Source organism: Myotis myotis, unplaced genomic scaffold (genome assembly GCF_014108235.1).
Source record: "Myotis myotis isolate mMyoMyo1 unplaced genomic scaffold, mMyoMyo1.p scaffold_m19_p_4, whole genome shotgun sequence".
Lineage (NCBI taxonomy): Eukaryota > Metazoa > Chordata > Mammalia > Chiroptera > Vespertilionidae > Myotis > Myotis myotis.
Genome location: NW_023416346.1, coordinates 59,490,352 through 59,505,867, shown reverse-complemented (window position 1 = coordinate 59,505,867; position 15,516 = coordinate 59,490,352). Strand labels below are relative to the sequence as shown.

At 41.2% G+C, this 15,516-nt stretch overlaps 1 protein-coding gene across 3 annotated transcripts in view; it reads left to right on the top strand.

Annotated features, from left to right (window-relative positions):
- CENPI (centromere protein I) overlaps positions 1 to 15,516 on the top strand; it is a 101,367-nt gene that overhangs the window by 69,568 nt on the left and 16,283 nt on the right. For 2 of the 3 annotated variants that reach the window (XM_036305211.1, XM_036305209.1), the window contains 2 exons: positions 5,269 to 5,310; positions 5,925 to 8,534. The exons of the other annotated variant lie outside the window; for it this stretch is intronic. In XM_036305211.1, the coding sequence (XP_036161104.1) occupies positions 5,269 to 5,310; positions 5,925 to 6,026 (144 nt within the window). In that variant the 3' untranslated portion in view covers positions 6,027 to 8,534. Of the gene's footprint in view, positions 1 to 5,268; positions 5,311 to 5,924; positions 8,535 to 15,516 lie in introns of those variants that run through there. 3 annotated transcript variants of the gene reach the window in all.

The window sequence follows — 15,516 nt, the reverse complement described above, 5'->3', positions numbered from 1 at the left end:
AACCAACACTACATTCCTGGGATAAATCTCATGTGGTTATGGAGAACGATCCCTTTACATGTTGCCAGATTTGGTTTCCTAGTACTCTGTGGAGGATCAGGGATATTGATTTTTCCTTGTGATGTCTTTGTCTGGACACTTTTATGAAGAAACAACCACTCTCAGTTTCTTGAATATCCTTCTAGAATCATATTATACATTTCTTTGTAAATTATATTTTTCAACACTATACTATACTTTTCTGCTTCTTGATTTTTTATTTAATATCTTGGCTTTTGTTTCATATTTGTACATAAAGGGCTTCCTCATTCTTTGTGATGTCTCTATAGTATTTCTTTGTATGGATCTAACATAAGTTAAATATATAACTTATAAGTTGAGCATTTAAGTTGTTTCTTAACCTTGTTATTAAATTATACTTTAGTGAATGTTCTTAAACTATATGCATCATTTCAAACATATGTAGTTGTGTCTGTTGGATAAAATTGCTCCAAGTGGAATTGCTTTTAAAAGGGTATATCTTTTGTCCTGGCCAGTGTGGCTCAGTTGGTTGGCGATTCATCCTGTATACTGAATGGTTGTGGGTTCAGTCCCTAGTTGGGGCATGTACAGAAGGCAAACAATCGATGTTCTCTATTCTCTCTCACATCACTGTTTCTTCCTTTCTCTCTCTCTCTCTCTCTCTCTCTCTCTCTCTCTCTCTCTCTCTCTCCCTCTCTCTCTCTCCATCCCTTCCCCCCACCTTCCTCTCTCTCTAAAATCATTATGAATATCCTGCCTAGATGGGGAGGCTCAGTGGTTGAGCATCAGCCTATGAACCAAGAGGTCACCAGTTCAATTCCCAGTCAGGGCACATGTCCAAGTTGTGGGCTCAATCCCCCTAGGTGGCATGCAAGAGGCAGCCGATCGAAGTTTCTATCTCTCTAGCTCTCTCCATCCCCTTCTCTGTAAAATAAATAAAAACATATTTTAAAAAATAAGAATGTCCTTTGGTGAGGATTTTTTTAAAGGGTATATCTTTTTAATTTTATTAGGTATTGTCAAATTGCTTTCAGTAGAAGTTATACCAATTTACATTATTGCTAACAGTGAAGGGTGTCAATTTCTCCATACCCGTTAAACACAGTTGCATCCAATTCTTATTTGGAAAAGCATGTAATGAATCATAGATAGAGCAGAATTGCTTTTCATAAGTCAATTCTTTTTTTTTCTTTTCGAGTGTGTGTGTGTCTTATAAGACTCAGTCTCTAAAGTAGTAAATATCAAGTTGGACATAGATAAGCAAAGTTGTTTTGGGTGATTAGGAATTGATATATTCCTTTAAATCGGAAAATGGTTTTTAAAATGTTTAAGGTAGGTTGGTTCTGAAAGGAGAAATTCTAGTGGCACAGAGCACATGTAGGAGAAGGTGAAACTCCCATTTTTGTAATTGATGATGTTTCTGTATGGTTCTGAAAATAACGAGGCTTTAATGCCAATCTTTCTTTTAAAAGAGTGCTTTTTGAGCCCTGATTATCACCATCTAATGCTCACTAAGTATCTTACTTTTGAGGTGGAAAAAATAATCTCTGGTACCATGTTAGTATAATTGAATTCTGACAGTTTTACTGAATCATCACATTGTAAATATTTCAAATTAGCCAAATTTTTATAAGTAATTCAGTGAATTTAATTTGACCAATCAGTTCTCAGTATCAAAGAGCACAGCTCACGGTTTTTCTTAAATGAGATTCTATTTTTTTAATGTTTGTATTGATTTTTTTATGGTTTTTATTGATTTTAGAGAGGAAGGGAGAGAGAGAAACATCGATCAGCTGCCTTCTGCACGCCCCATACTGAGTATTGAGCCTGCAACCCCAGCATGTGCCCTGACAGGGAATCGAACCACTGACCTCATGGTTCATGAGTTGGCTCAACCATTGAGCCACACCAGCTGGGCTGCAGCTCAATTTTTGAGTTGAAATATATTTTGAATATTTTTAGAGCCTACATTTCAGGAAATTCTGAAGTTCTAGGCTTTCTAATCATAAATTACCTTTGAATTAATAGCTATTTGTTTCTTTGTTTATTCATTTAATACTTATTTATTTATTTATTTATTTTCCACTGTGCTTCTGGCACTAGGGATACAGTGATTAAGAAGACAGATACTGCCTCGCTGGCATGGCTCAGTGGTTGAGCATCGACCTATGAACTAAGTGGTCGCAGTTCGGTTTCCGGTCAGGGCACATGCCCGGATTGCGGGCTTAATCCCCAGTGTGGGGTGTGCAGGTGGCAACCGGTTGATAATTCTCTTTCATCATTGATGTTTCTATCTCTCTCTCCCTCTCCCTCTCTGAAATCAATAAAATGTTTTTTTTAAGGAAGATAGATACCATCTCTGCCACAATGGAGTTTATATGCTAATGAGAAGAAACAATAAGCAAGCAATGTAATAAGTAGACATAATTTTTTTAAGTTTTGAGAAAGGCTTTGTAGGACATAAGCAGGGTGGGGTGATAGAGTGACTTGAATGTTGTCAGGGATGGGTGTTCAAGAAGGCCTTTTTGAGGAGGTGACATTTGACCTGAGATTTCTTCCAAAAGATGAGAATAAGCCAGTATGTGAATATCTGGATGAAGAGCATTCCAGGTAGTGGGAACAGTAAAATGGCTCCAGGGTTTCAAGGAAAAAAGGAAGGCCAGTTTGATTTAGAGTGTAAGGAACAAGAGGGAGAATGGAATGAAATAAGGTTGGAGAAATCCAGGGACTGTTTATCTTACAGGTCTGTTAGGAGTGTATGTTAGCAGTTGAAAGATTTTTAAATAGGGTTGTAGTATGGTCTGAGTTGATCTTTAATAGAGATCACTTTGGCTTTTTCATGGAGGATAGAGTTATAAAAGGAGGCCCGAGTATAGTGGAGGCACCAACTGGGAGGCTATTGGAGTCTAGACAAGAGATACTAATAGTGATAGTGGAATGAAGAGAAGCAGACTAATTTGAGATATATTGCAGAGGTAGAATGACAGCATTTGATAACTTCATAGAAGTGGGAGTGAGGGGGGGAAAAAGGACTTTTGAGTTTTTTGAATTGAGCATCTGGGTTGATGGTGGCTCTATCTATACTAATAAAAGGGTGATATGATAATTAGACTGGGAGACCTTCCAGACATTCTGGACAAAGCCATGGTGGCGGGGCCAAGGCAGAGGCGGTTAGGGGTGATCAGGCCAGCAAGGGAGGGCAGTTGGGGACGATCAGGCCAGCAAGGGGGGGAGGCATTTGGGGCGAGCAGGCCAGCAGGGGATGGCAGTTGGGGGTAAGCAGGCAAGCAAGGGGGGGGGCAGTTGGGGTTGAACAGGCCAGCGGGGGGCACAGTTGGGGAGCAGGCCAGCAGGAGGGAGCAGTTGGGGACGATCAGGCTGGTGAGGGGGTAGTTGGGGGTGATCAGGCAGGAAATGGGGGCAGTTGGGGGCAAGCAGGCCGGCAGGGGAGGGCAATTGGCAATCAGGCCAGCAGGGAGGGGCACTTGGGGGCGATCAGGCAGCCGGGGGGGGCACTTAGGGGTGATCAGGCCAGCACAGAGGGGCAGTTGGGGGTGATCAGGCTGGCAGAGGTGCAGTTGTGGGCAAGCAGGCTGGCAGGTGGGGCAGTTGGGGGCAATCAGGCGGTGGGGGGGCAGTTAGGGGTGATCAGGCCAGAAAGGGGGGTAGTTGGGGGCGATCAGGCCAGCAAGCAGAGTGGTTGGGGCAATCAGGCAGGCAGGCAGGTGAGCAGTTAGTAGCCAGCGGTCCTGGATTGTGAGAGGGACTAAATCGGCAGTCTGACATCCCCTGAGGGGTCCCAGATTGGAGAGGGTGCAGGCCGGGCTGAGGGAACCCCCCCTCCCTGTACAAATTTCATGCACCAGGCCACTAGTTTGTTAATAAGAGGAATACTCATTAGAGAAGAGGAGAGGTTATTTGGTTTTGGGGAAGGGCAAGTTGAGAATCAAGTACGGTTTTGACCTACTTAAGTTTAAGATGCCTGTGAGATATCTAAGAAGTGTTAAGTAGGCTATTTGAAACAGGGGCTTGGAACTAGAGAAATAAATATGGAATTCATTAGGATGGATTATATGTTATCAGTTCCAAAAACATACTTTTTCACTTTTTAACTTCTTAGAGATCAGGATGCTTCTTCTGATTGATGTCAACCAGGCAGCAATCATGATATAGTTGTCATTTGCTGTTTTGGAGTGTGTACAGGCAGACTGCCAGAATCAGACATTGCAGAATGGAAGGCGGCAGCTTGAGGGGAAAATTGGAGACTATGGAAACACTGTTTTAAGTCACAAAAAAACAAATGACTTGGAGGAAGAGGGGAGGAAAGCAGTGAAACACGTTATAGACTTTTCTTGAAACAGGAGCCAAAACTTGCGTAGCTTTATGTAACTGGAATCCTGGGTACTGGTAGCTTTTAGTTCTTTTAAGAAATGTTGCATCATCAGCACTGTGGCACAGAGGGTGCTATTGTGTGAACAAACTTAGATATCCACAACTCTTGCATATAAAGTGATTGAGAAGAGTTGGACTCTGAATGTCAAGTTTTAGAAATACTTTTGCCACTTAATTTTATATATATTTATCATTTCATGTTTATAAAAATGACATATGATCAAAATCTGCCTATATCTAAAACTCTTATAATCTTTATAAAATAAAAAATTCTAAGTGTTGAGAAAATTGTGTTATATATAGTTTATTAGGCAGTTTTTTCTTAGTAATGTATAAATTATATTGTTTGTTAGAGTTGATGGCTTTTCAGTGAAATACAGTAGGTGATAGTTAAGGCCAGGGAATAAATGGGATCACTTAGGTCTGAGTTTTCATAAAAGAATTACAGAGCTTTATAGAATCTACTGTGTACACAGAGTGCCTCACCATACTTCCTCCTCATTCTTCAAGATTCTCTCTCTTTCTCTCTCCCTCCCCCTCTCCCCATCCCTTTCATTTCCACCCCAGTGGCTAAACACAGAATTTTTTAAAAATAAGGACATAGATTAGCAAAATAGTGCTCACTTTATCCACTGGTTTTATTTTCCTTCTGTTTATGCTTTTAGGAAGAAATATGGAAAGTTATAGTGGGTGTTTATTCAAAAGGAATCCAAGAGTGATGGTAGGAATAGAATGTAGCAAGTAGATCAGTGAAGAGCTATCTTAATGTTCTGGTAATTTTTGCTAACTAAATATTTCCATCCTCAAAAGGCCCCACTTCTTTATTTTGTGTGTATGGTTTTTTTTTTTTTTAAGGAATACCCAGAAGAAAGAACAGTAAACGTGAGCTCCATTCGGGTAAATAAATTTATTTTATCATTTTCAGGGATTTCATACAGCTTCATTTTATCAGAAGAATTTATATTTTCACTTTTTCCCAAATCTTAAGTCTACTTCCTCCACAAAGTCAAAGTGAAGTGTTTACCTTCTGAATTCATCCCCATGACATTTATGTGAATTTATTGGCACGTACCCTCTATAGTCTTCTCTAAAAATATAACTATTTGTAATTTGACTCTTGCTGTTGTGACCATGTTTCTCATTTTACAGTACAGTTGCATATATTCAGAATGTTATTATAAGGCTAATTTAACAATCCCAAACACAGTTGTCTCATTATTCTAGAAACTCTGCTGTGTACATATTTAATGTAGGCAGTAATATAATAATGTCTATTCCTGTGTTATCTAGTTTAGATGCTAAATTCCTAGAGCATGGGAGTGATGACCCATTTCTATTTCACAATTCTTACTCAGTTGAACAGCTGATTTTTTTTGCCAATATAACAAAAGGAATGTTTAGCCCTTAAACTTTGGGTACTTTCTGGTTTGTCTGTTACTTAGTGAATGAGAAGGTAGAGAATAAGCATAGTAAATATTCAATAAGTAATCTTCCCCTTTTTGTGCCTACAGGGAAAGAAATGGAATGAGTATTTGGACTATTTATTTTCAGAGGGCTTACAAGGCTTGAAACTTTTCATACGAAGTAGTATTCGTCATTCTTCTGTCCCCTGACAGACAGCATAAACTCCATGATCAACATGAAATGAATGCTGACAGAAACAAACCAAGCATACTGGACTAAATTCCTTCCTCGTTGCCAGAGAGGCCAAAAGGCTCACCTTGAGTTTCCATATACTTTTTACTAACACACTGTCATCCTCAGGTAGTGCTTGGTCTGGCCTTTGATCATGGCTCAGGAGAGCTTTGATGTGGCTAGCTTTGCTTTTCGGGGTCTAGATTCTTTAATGCACTAGCGAAAAATGATTTAATCATCAGGCTCTATCTTTCACCAATTATATATAAAGAGATATATCCATTATGTGGTGGGATTTTTCACATTCTTGTGGAGTATAAGCTGCCTTGATGGATGACAGCAGATAATACACAGTAGCAGTTAAGCCACAGACATACTTATGCAAAATACTCTGCTGTCTCTCTGAAACCTGCATTGATACTGCCATTTTTCTGACTGTGTGCAATAGCACCAACACCAAGTTAACAAGTAGTTGGCTGATTCCTTGGTTTTCACTGGTAGCAACTTAATGAGAGAAGGAAGGAGAGAGAATTGTGGAATAATCAAGACATTCCTGTGTATTACGGGTTTGATTTCATGAAACTGCTCTAGTTTGTGTGTATATATGTATATACCCCATTTTTAAGTGTTTAGGCAACTTTATTTTCAGGAATAATTCTGAAGCCTTTTTAAAAACTTTGTAATAGCTAGAATATCTTGCTGAAATTTGACTTTAAATTTTGCTTCAGTGCTACTGAATAACTCTCTCTTTTAATAAAATTCGTATCATTTGAGAGAAATCAAGTAGGATTTTTTATTTTAGGGCACATTTTTATGATTCTTTTTTCTTTTAAAGCAAAATCCTAAACTGTATTATTGGATAATGTTCAGAATAGAATCTCACTTATCAATTATTTTTTTGATTCAATACATGTTTACTGAGCATATTGTATGCCAGGTGTTCTGTGTGCTGATTATAACAGCTGTCACCTACAAAGTACTTGCTTTTGTGGAATTTAGTATATCCCATTGGAGAAGACAGACAATAAAACAGTAAATAAATATATAAAATCAGTTGCTATAAAGAAAAAGCAGGTAATAGAAACAGAATGTTGAGAGGATTGCTATTTTAGATAAGGTGGTTAGAGAAGGCCTGTTTGAGAAGTGACATATGCAGAGGCCCTAATGAAATAAGTGTAGGAGCCAAGTGAATATTTGGGGAAAGCATTCTGGGCAGAGGTAAAGGCAAGTGAAAAGGCTTAAAAATATTAACTTTCTTGGCCTGTTTGAAGAATAATAGGCCAGTAAGATAAAAACAGTGATTAAGGAATAGGAATGGTAAGAAATGAAACAAGGGGAAGCCAGAGAATAGTTCATGAAAGTCCTTATAGCCCAGAATGGATATATAATGGGAAGCCATAATTTGACTTACCTACTAGTATATGGAACTATAGTGTGAAGTTAGACTGAAGAGGATTTAGGGTGAAAGAAAGACCAGCTAGGTTATTACAGTGTTCCAGGTAAGAGTCTTAGATTAGCGTGGTTGATGAAGAGGAAATGTTTAGATATTGAATTCAGACTCACTTTAAAGGTAGAGAAGATATTGATCTGCTGATAACGGGCATAAGGAGAGGGAAAGAGATGGGTAAAGGATGACTGTTGGATTTTTGACTGAGCAACTGGGTAAATTCTGGGATGCAGAGAGGAGGCATACTGGAAGAAGAACCAGTGTGGAGGAGTGTGGAATCAGGAGTTCTGTTGTGACCATGTTAAGTTGCAGATGCTTAGTAGTCAGCTGAATATCCAAGTCTAGATTTCAAGGTGCAAGTTGGAATTGGCAAAATTAATTTGGGAGTTATTAGTGAATAGCCACAACATTGGATGAGATCATTTACTAGAGCTGGAAAAGAGAAAGTGGCAAAGGACTGAGCTTTGGAGTGTGCCAATATTAAAAAGCAGAGAGGGGGAGGAACTGGCAAAAGACTTAGAAGGACCCTCCAGTGAGCTAGAAGAAAAGTCAGGGACTGGTGTGCTGGAAGCCAAGTGTAGAAAATGTTTCAAAGGAGTGTTTAATGGTGTGGAATGTATACCTGGAAAAAAGAAGCTTTAGCTGATTCGAAGTAAATGTGATAGCTTCCCCAATGGGTAACCTCATATAGAGAGGCCTCTTTTGTTTTTAAGTTTGTGCTCCAAATAACTTCCCATATTGTTTTTCAGAACATGATATTTTGGTCTTTAAGATCATATAGAACTTTAATTATTGAAGGGATTTGATTATTTAACCCCTAATAATCTTCAGATTATCAAAGGAAGCTTTTCTAAACTTAACTTTATGTTCCAGAAGAAAAAAAATATTTTTCCTTAGGTTTGTCATTTGTTCAATAATTATCCCCTGGGTGCCCTGGCTGGTGTGCTCTTTCAGTGGTTAGAGTGCTAGCCCATGCACCGAAGGGTCCTGGGTTCAATTCCCAGTCAAGGGCATGTACCTGGGTTGTAGGTTTGATCCCTGTGGCATGTATGAAAGGCAACCAATCAATGTGTCTCATATCAATGTCTCTCTCTCTCTCTTTTTCTTCTTTTCTCTCTCCCTCCCTCCCCCTCCTTGCTTATCTCCCTCCCTTCCACTCTTTCTAAAAATCAATGGAAAAAATATCCTCAGGTGAGGATTAACAAAAAAGTTATTATTATTGTTCCCTGGGCTCCTTTTTGCCTTAACTTTTCTTCTTGATCAATGTTTTAATTCATTTAAAATTAGATATGGGGGACAGGAAGAGAATAACCAAAGAACTTATATCAGTGGTTCTCAACCTTCCTAATGCTGCGACCCTTTAATATAGTTCCTCATGTTGTGGTGACCCTTAGCCATAAAATTATTTTCATTGCTACTTCATAACTGTAATTTTGCTACTGTTATGAATCGTAATGTAAATATCTGATATGCAGGATGTATTTTCATTGTTACAAATTGAACATAATTAAAGCATAGTGATTAATCACAAAAACAATATGTAATTATATATGTGTTTTCTGATGGTCTTAGGCAACCCCTATGAAAGGGTCGTTCAACCCCCAAAGGGGTCGCAACCCACAGGTTGAAAACCACTGACTTATATGCATATAAGCTCTGAGGTGGGGATGGGAGTGGGGAGGAGGGGGTAAATGGAAGAAAAAAAAGGGACATCTGTAATACTTTCAACAATAAAAATAATTAAAAAAATAAAAGATTAGATGGCCCTGGCTGGTGTGGCTCAGTTGATTGAGCATCCCCCCATGCACTTAAAAGTCATTGGTTCCATTTCCGGCCTGGGCATATACCCAAGTTGTGGGTTTGGTACCTGGTCCAGGTGTGTGCAGGAGGCAACCTATCGATGTTCTCTCTATCTCCTTCCCTCCCTCTCCTTCTCTCACCCTCTTTCTGAAATCAATAAAAACATATATTTTTTTCCTCATTTAACAGTCCATCATAGCTAAACAGTGCCTTCTTTTTTTCACTAAATTGATTGGGGTGACATTGGTCAACATGAACATAAAGGTTTCAGATGTGGATTTCTATGTTACAAGATCTGTGTATTGGACCATGTGCCCACCAACCAAAGTCAAATCTAATAAAAACATATTATAATAAAAGACTAGAGGCCCAGTGCACGAAATTCGTGGGGAACGGGCCTAAGCCAACAGTTGGAAATCCCTCTCACAGTCCGGGACCCCTCGCTCCTTACTGCCCGCCTGCTCACTGCTCCTTACCACTTCGGTTGCTGCTCCTTAGCGCTGCTGCCATGTAGGCAGGAGAGGCTCCTGCCACCACTACTGCCCTCAGCAGCTGTGAGCCCTATCTTTCTGTGTAGTTGTCTGTGGGCCATCTGCTCTCTTCCTTCTCATTTAGGGCGAGCAGCATGTGAGGGCAGAGTGTGCTTTCGTGGAACGCAGAGGGCTGCCTGGAGCTGAGGGGAGTGGTCAGGCCCACAGGGTGACGTGGACACAGGATGCTATCTCACCCAATTGTGGGGCGGGCTGTCCAGCCTTCATCTGCCTGACCCCACCCAGGGAGGGGCGGAGCAGGGTGTCTGCCTCTCCATTCTCCATCCTTCTATCTGTGACACCTGTCACCCTTGCCAGGCCTCCCCCAAAGTGAGCTCAGCTCAATCCCTGAATGTAAAAGGGCACAGGGGGGTGGGGGTGGGTGGGAGGGGCTCCACTCCAGTGCCCCCTGATTCCCGTGACAGGACCTGGTCTCAGGACGGTGGCCACAGCTGCAGAACATAGATCTGTTTCAAGAAAAGTTGGGAATGCAGACTTTCGTATGAGCCCCTACTCCAAAAGGTGGCAGTTTATTCACATTGTGGCAAAGACACCTTCAAGAGTAACACAAGTGGGTAAAGTCAGGGCCAAACCCGGCCATTTCCTCATCCAATCTCTCTGAGGTGCGTAGACAGAACCAAGTCTCAGCTCTTCGCAGGGCACTTCTGGGTTTTTTTTAAGCCTAAAGAACAGTAGCCTCCATTCTTATTTGGGATTTTTTCATCGTCGGATAAAGGGTATGTACATTGGGTCAATCCTCTTGAGATACAATATTTTAGTTGCACCCATGTGACGATGACAGCGCCCCTCAGAGGAGAGAGCCAACAGATGGGGAGCAGGGAATTCTGAAAACCAAAGCAAAGGTTCAGAACATGGAAGAAGTCCTTAGTGTTCTGCTGAGAAACTTGGACTCCTTCCTCTGCAGGCACACAACTGTCACATGCCAGCCAGTCACTCAGAAATATTTTCGTATCGGCCAACTTATGGAATTCTCCCTTCTCTCCGTTCTCCTGAGCTGGACTCCGGATGTTGACCGTGGTATTCTCTTGGTCATCGTTTTGTTTTGTTTTTTTCCAAAACGGTACAAAGTTTATATGAATATGATATGCAAAGATGCAGCCTCCTTTGTAGGAACAGGGAAGGAAGGGGTGGTTAAGTAAGGCACACAGAGCTGCAGCAAGCACCAGCTGTGGGGAGGGCCAAGGAGGAGAGGAGGTTGGCACTGGGGCCGAGGCCCTAGAGCTGTTGCAGGGGAAGTAGGGATCCTCTCTGAGTGCCATGTTCTGAGGCTGAACTAATTGGTAAAGCTGAAGTAGAGGTGGGTGGCCATATCAGCCATCTTTGAAGCTGTTTACCCTTTCCCACCCCAGCTCTGTTAAAACCCCAGAGCCCTGGATTCCAAAGGCCCCATCCAGAGCAGAGGCCCTGGAAGGGAGTGAGAGGAAGTGAATAGGGCAAGTTTGAAAGCCGATATACCTGTGTACAGAGGGATGGCCAGAGGCAGTGCTGAGAGGTAGCAGGGGAAGGGCTCTCATACCTACCCTTCTGTGGGGGCCACAGGTGAAGGAGGCCAAGGGAGTAGGGTAGGGATGGGGCACCATGGCCCCAGCCTCTTAGGCATTCCTGTCTGTCCTCTGCAGTGTGCATGGAGGAAAGGGGCTGCCTCTGAGGAGGGGCCAGGCCAGGCCAGGCCAGGTGACCTTCTTGAGTTCTGGCTGAGGTGTTGTTCCTCACCCTGAGATGCCTTCTAACGGTGATGGACCCAGGCCTGACTCCCACTGCCTCCGCTGGGACCCAGGTACCCGGTCGTGATGGCCCTAGGCTATTACTCGCATAGATTAGGTAGCCTGGCAGGTGTGGCTCAGTGGTACAGCATTGAGCCATAAACCAGGAGGTCATGGTTCAATTCCCTGTCAGAGCACAGGTGGGGGGCGTGCAGGAGACAGCTGATCAATGATTCTCTCTCATCATTGATGTTTCTGTCTCTCCCTCTCTCTCTGAAATCAATAAAAATATCTTTTTAAAAAGATTAGGTATATGGCTATACAAATAAGCCAAACCTAGTTATTAAAAAAGATTTTTTTTTTAAAAAAGAATCTTCATGGCAAAGTAAAACAAGATTTATATATAATAGTTATTTTGCTTTGGTGGAAAATATGTCTAGAAAAAATTAGAAAATTTTGTTTATCTCAATTGTACAAAAGAATACTTTCCCTAGTATTTGTGTAAAATTATTAACATTCTAAATATTGACTTAATGTCAATACTAAAGTTGTTACTAGATTTCTAACATCTTATTTTCCTTTTTATCATCACTTATTTTTCCTCTTTGTCTTTGGGGTGATCTGGAAAGAAAAGTAGATAAGTCTGTGGTGCCTCACATAACTTTTATTAACTTAGTAGAACTTCTCTCTTTACCTTTTAGATCAAAAAATGGTTTATTAGAAACAAACTATTTTCTAAAATTGGCATTATTTTTATTAAGATTTCTTCTCAATTGATACTACTTTTCACTTCATTAAATTTTTAGACTTTTATTTTTTATATAAATAACCATTGTTAATATTTTATTAAATACTAGAGGCCTGGTGTACAAATTTGTGCACCAGTGGGATCCCTTGGCCTAGCCTGTGGCATCAGGCCAAAATCGGCTCTCCGACATCCCCCAAGGGGTCCCAGATTGAGAGAGGGCACAGGCCAAGCCGAGGGACCCTACTGGTGCACTATCAGGGCAGGGAAGAGATGTGGGAGATTGGCCAGCGGGGAGGGATTAAGGGAGGGCTCTAGGGCATGTCCGGCCCGTGTCGCCCAGTCCCGATAGGCAGACCCTACCAGCAAGCTAACCTACGGGTTGGAACATCTGCCCCCTAGTGGTCAGTGCATTTCATAGCAACTGGTCAACCAGTCAACCATCTGCCCCTTAGTGGTGAGTGCATGTCTTAGCGAGCAGTTGAGTGGCCTTAGCATGTCATTAGCATATTACACTTTGGTTGAATGGTCAACCAGACACCTAGCATATTAGGCTTTTATTATATAGAATGCTTCCAGAATATTTAAAAAATCTAGGATATGTATATGGCAATAATTATTTATTGATAGCATATTTTATAATGACTAGCAAAAAAGGGGCTCCCTTCTTTAAATATAAGCTTTTTGTTGTTTTGTTTTTTGTATTTAAATTATTATTGAAAGTATTACATATGTTTCCTTTTTCCCCCATTGATCTCTCTCTGGCCACTCCCACCCCCAGCACATGCACTCACCCCCTACTGTCTGTGTCCATTGGTTATACTCATATGCATGCATACAAGTCCTTTGGTTTATCTCGTACCCCCCTCCCACCCACCCCTGCCTTCCCTCTGGGGTTTGACAGTATGTTTGCTGTTTCTAGGTCTCTCGGTCTATTTTTGTTCATCAATTTACGTTGTTCATTATATTCCACAAATGAGTGAGATCATGTGATACTTATACTTCTCTCTCTGGCTGATTTCGCATAGCATAACGCTCACTGGGTCCATTTATACTGTTGCAAATAGTAAGCATTCGTTCTTTTTTACAGCAGTATAGTATTCTGTTGTGCAGATGTACCACAGTTTTTTAATCCACTGATCGGCTGATGGGCACTTGGGCTGTTTCCAAATCTTAGCTATGGTAAATTGTGCTTCTATGAATATAGGGGTGCATATATCCTTTCTGATTGGTGTTTCTGATTTCTTGGGATATATTTCTAGAAGTGGAATTACTGGGTCAAATGGGAGTTCCATTTTTAATTTTTGGGGGGAAACTCCATACTGTTTTCTACAGTGGCTATACCAGTCTGCATTCCCACTAGCATTGCACAAGGGTTCCTTTTTCTCTGCATCCTCACCAGCACTTTTCATTTGTTGATTTATTGATGATAGTCATTATAACAGGTGTGAGGTGGTACATTATTGTTGTTTTGATTTGCATCTCTCAGATTTAGTGACTTTGAGCATATTTTCATATGTCTCTTGGCCTTTTGTATGTCCACTTTTGAGAAGTGTCTATTTAGGTCCTTTGCCCATTTTTTGATTGGATTGTTTATCTTCCTTTTGTTAAGTTGTATGAGTTCCCTATAAATGTTGGAGATTAAGCCCTTATCAGATGTCACATTGACAACTATGTTCTCCCATACAGTGGGCTCTCTTTTTGTTTTGTTGATGGTTTCTTTCTTTTTTTTTTTTCCAAATCTTCTTTTTTTTTTTTATTGCTTAAAGTATTACAAAGGGTATTACATATGTGTCCTTTTTTTCCCCCCGCCCTTGACAGTCCTCTAGCCTCCCCTATCCCCCAGTGTCTTATGTCCATTGGTTATGCTTATATGCATGCATACAAGTCCTTTGGTTGATCTCTTACCCCCCTCCCTCCTGCCCTCCCACCCTCCCCGGCCTTCCGGCTGCAGTTTGACAATCTGTTTGAGGCAGCTCTGCCTCTGTATCTATTATTATTCAAAAGTTTATAATGGTCTCTATTATCCATGAATGAGTGAGATCATGTGGTATTTTTCCTTCATTGACTGGCTTATTTCACTTAGCATAATGCTCTCCAGTTCCATCCATGCCGTTGCAAATGGTAAGAGTTCCTTCCTTTTTACAGCAGCATAGTATTCCATCGTGTAGATGTACCACAGTTTTCTAATCCATTCATCTACTGATGGGCACTTAGGCTGTTTCCAGATCTTAGCTATGGTGAATTGTGCTGCTATGAACATAGGGGTGCATATATCCTTTCTGATTGGTGTTTCTGGTTTCTTGGGATATATTCCTAGAAGTGGGATCACAGGGTCAAATGGGAGTTCCACTTGTAGTTTTCTGAGGAAACTCCATACTGTCTTCCATAGTGGCTGCACCAGTCTGCATTCCCACCAGCAGTGCACAAGTGTTCCTTTTTCTCCACATCCTCTCCAGCACTTGTCGTTTGTTGATTTGTTGATGATAGCCAGTCTGACAGGTGTGAGATGGTACCTCATTGTTGTTTTGATTTGCATCTCTCAGATGATTAGTGACTTTGAGCATGTTTTCATATGTCTCTTGGCTTTCTGAATGTCCTCTTTTGAAAGGTGTCTATTTAGGTCCTTTACCCATTTTTTGATTGGATTGTTTATCTTCCTTTCGTTAAGTTGTATGAATTCCCTATAAATTTTGGAGATTAGGCCCTTATCAGATATGACATTGGCAAATATGTTTTCCCACACAGTGGGTTTTCTCGTTGTTTTGTTGATGGTTTCTTTTGCTGTGCAGAAGCCATTTATTTTGCTGTAGTCCCATTGTTTATTTTCTCCTTAGTTTTCATTGTCCTGGGAGCTGTATCAGTAAGGATATTGTTATGACATATATCTGGTATTTTGCTGCCTATGGATTCTTCTAAGATTTTTATGGTTTTCCGTCTTATGTTAAAACTAGAGGCCCGGTGCATGAAATTCGTGCACTTGAGGGTTCCCTCAGCCTGCCCTTCACCCTCTCATAGTCCGGGATCCCTGAGGGGATGTTCAACTGACGGCTTAGGCCCACTAAGCCATCAGTCAGATATCCTTAGCATTGCCACAGAGGTGGGAGAGGCTCCCACCACTTCCGCTGTGCTTGCCAGCCATGAGCCTGGCATCTGGTTGAGCAGCACTGTCCCTGTGGGACACACTGACCCCCTGGTGTCTGCCCCCTGGTGGTCAGTGTG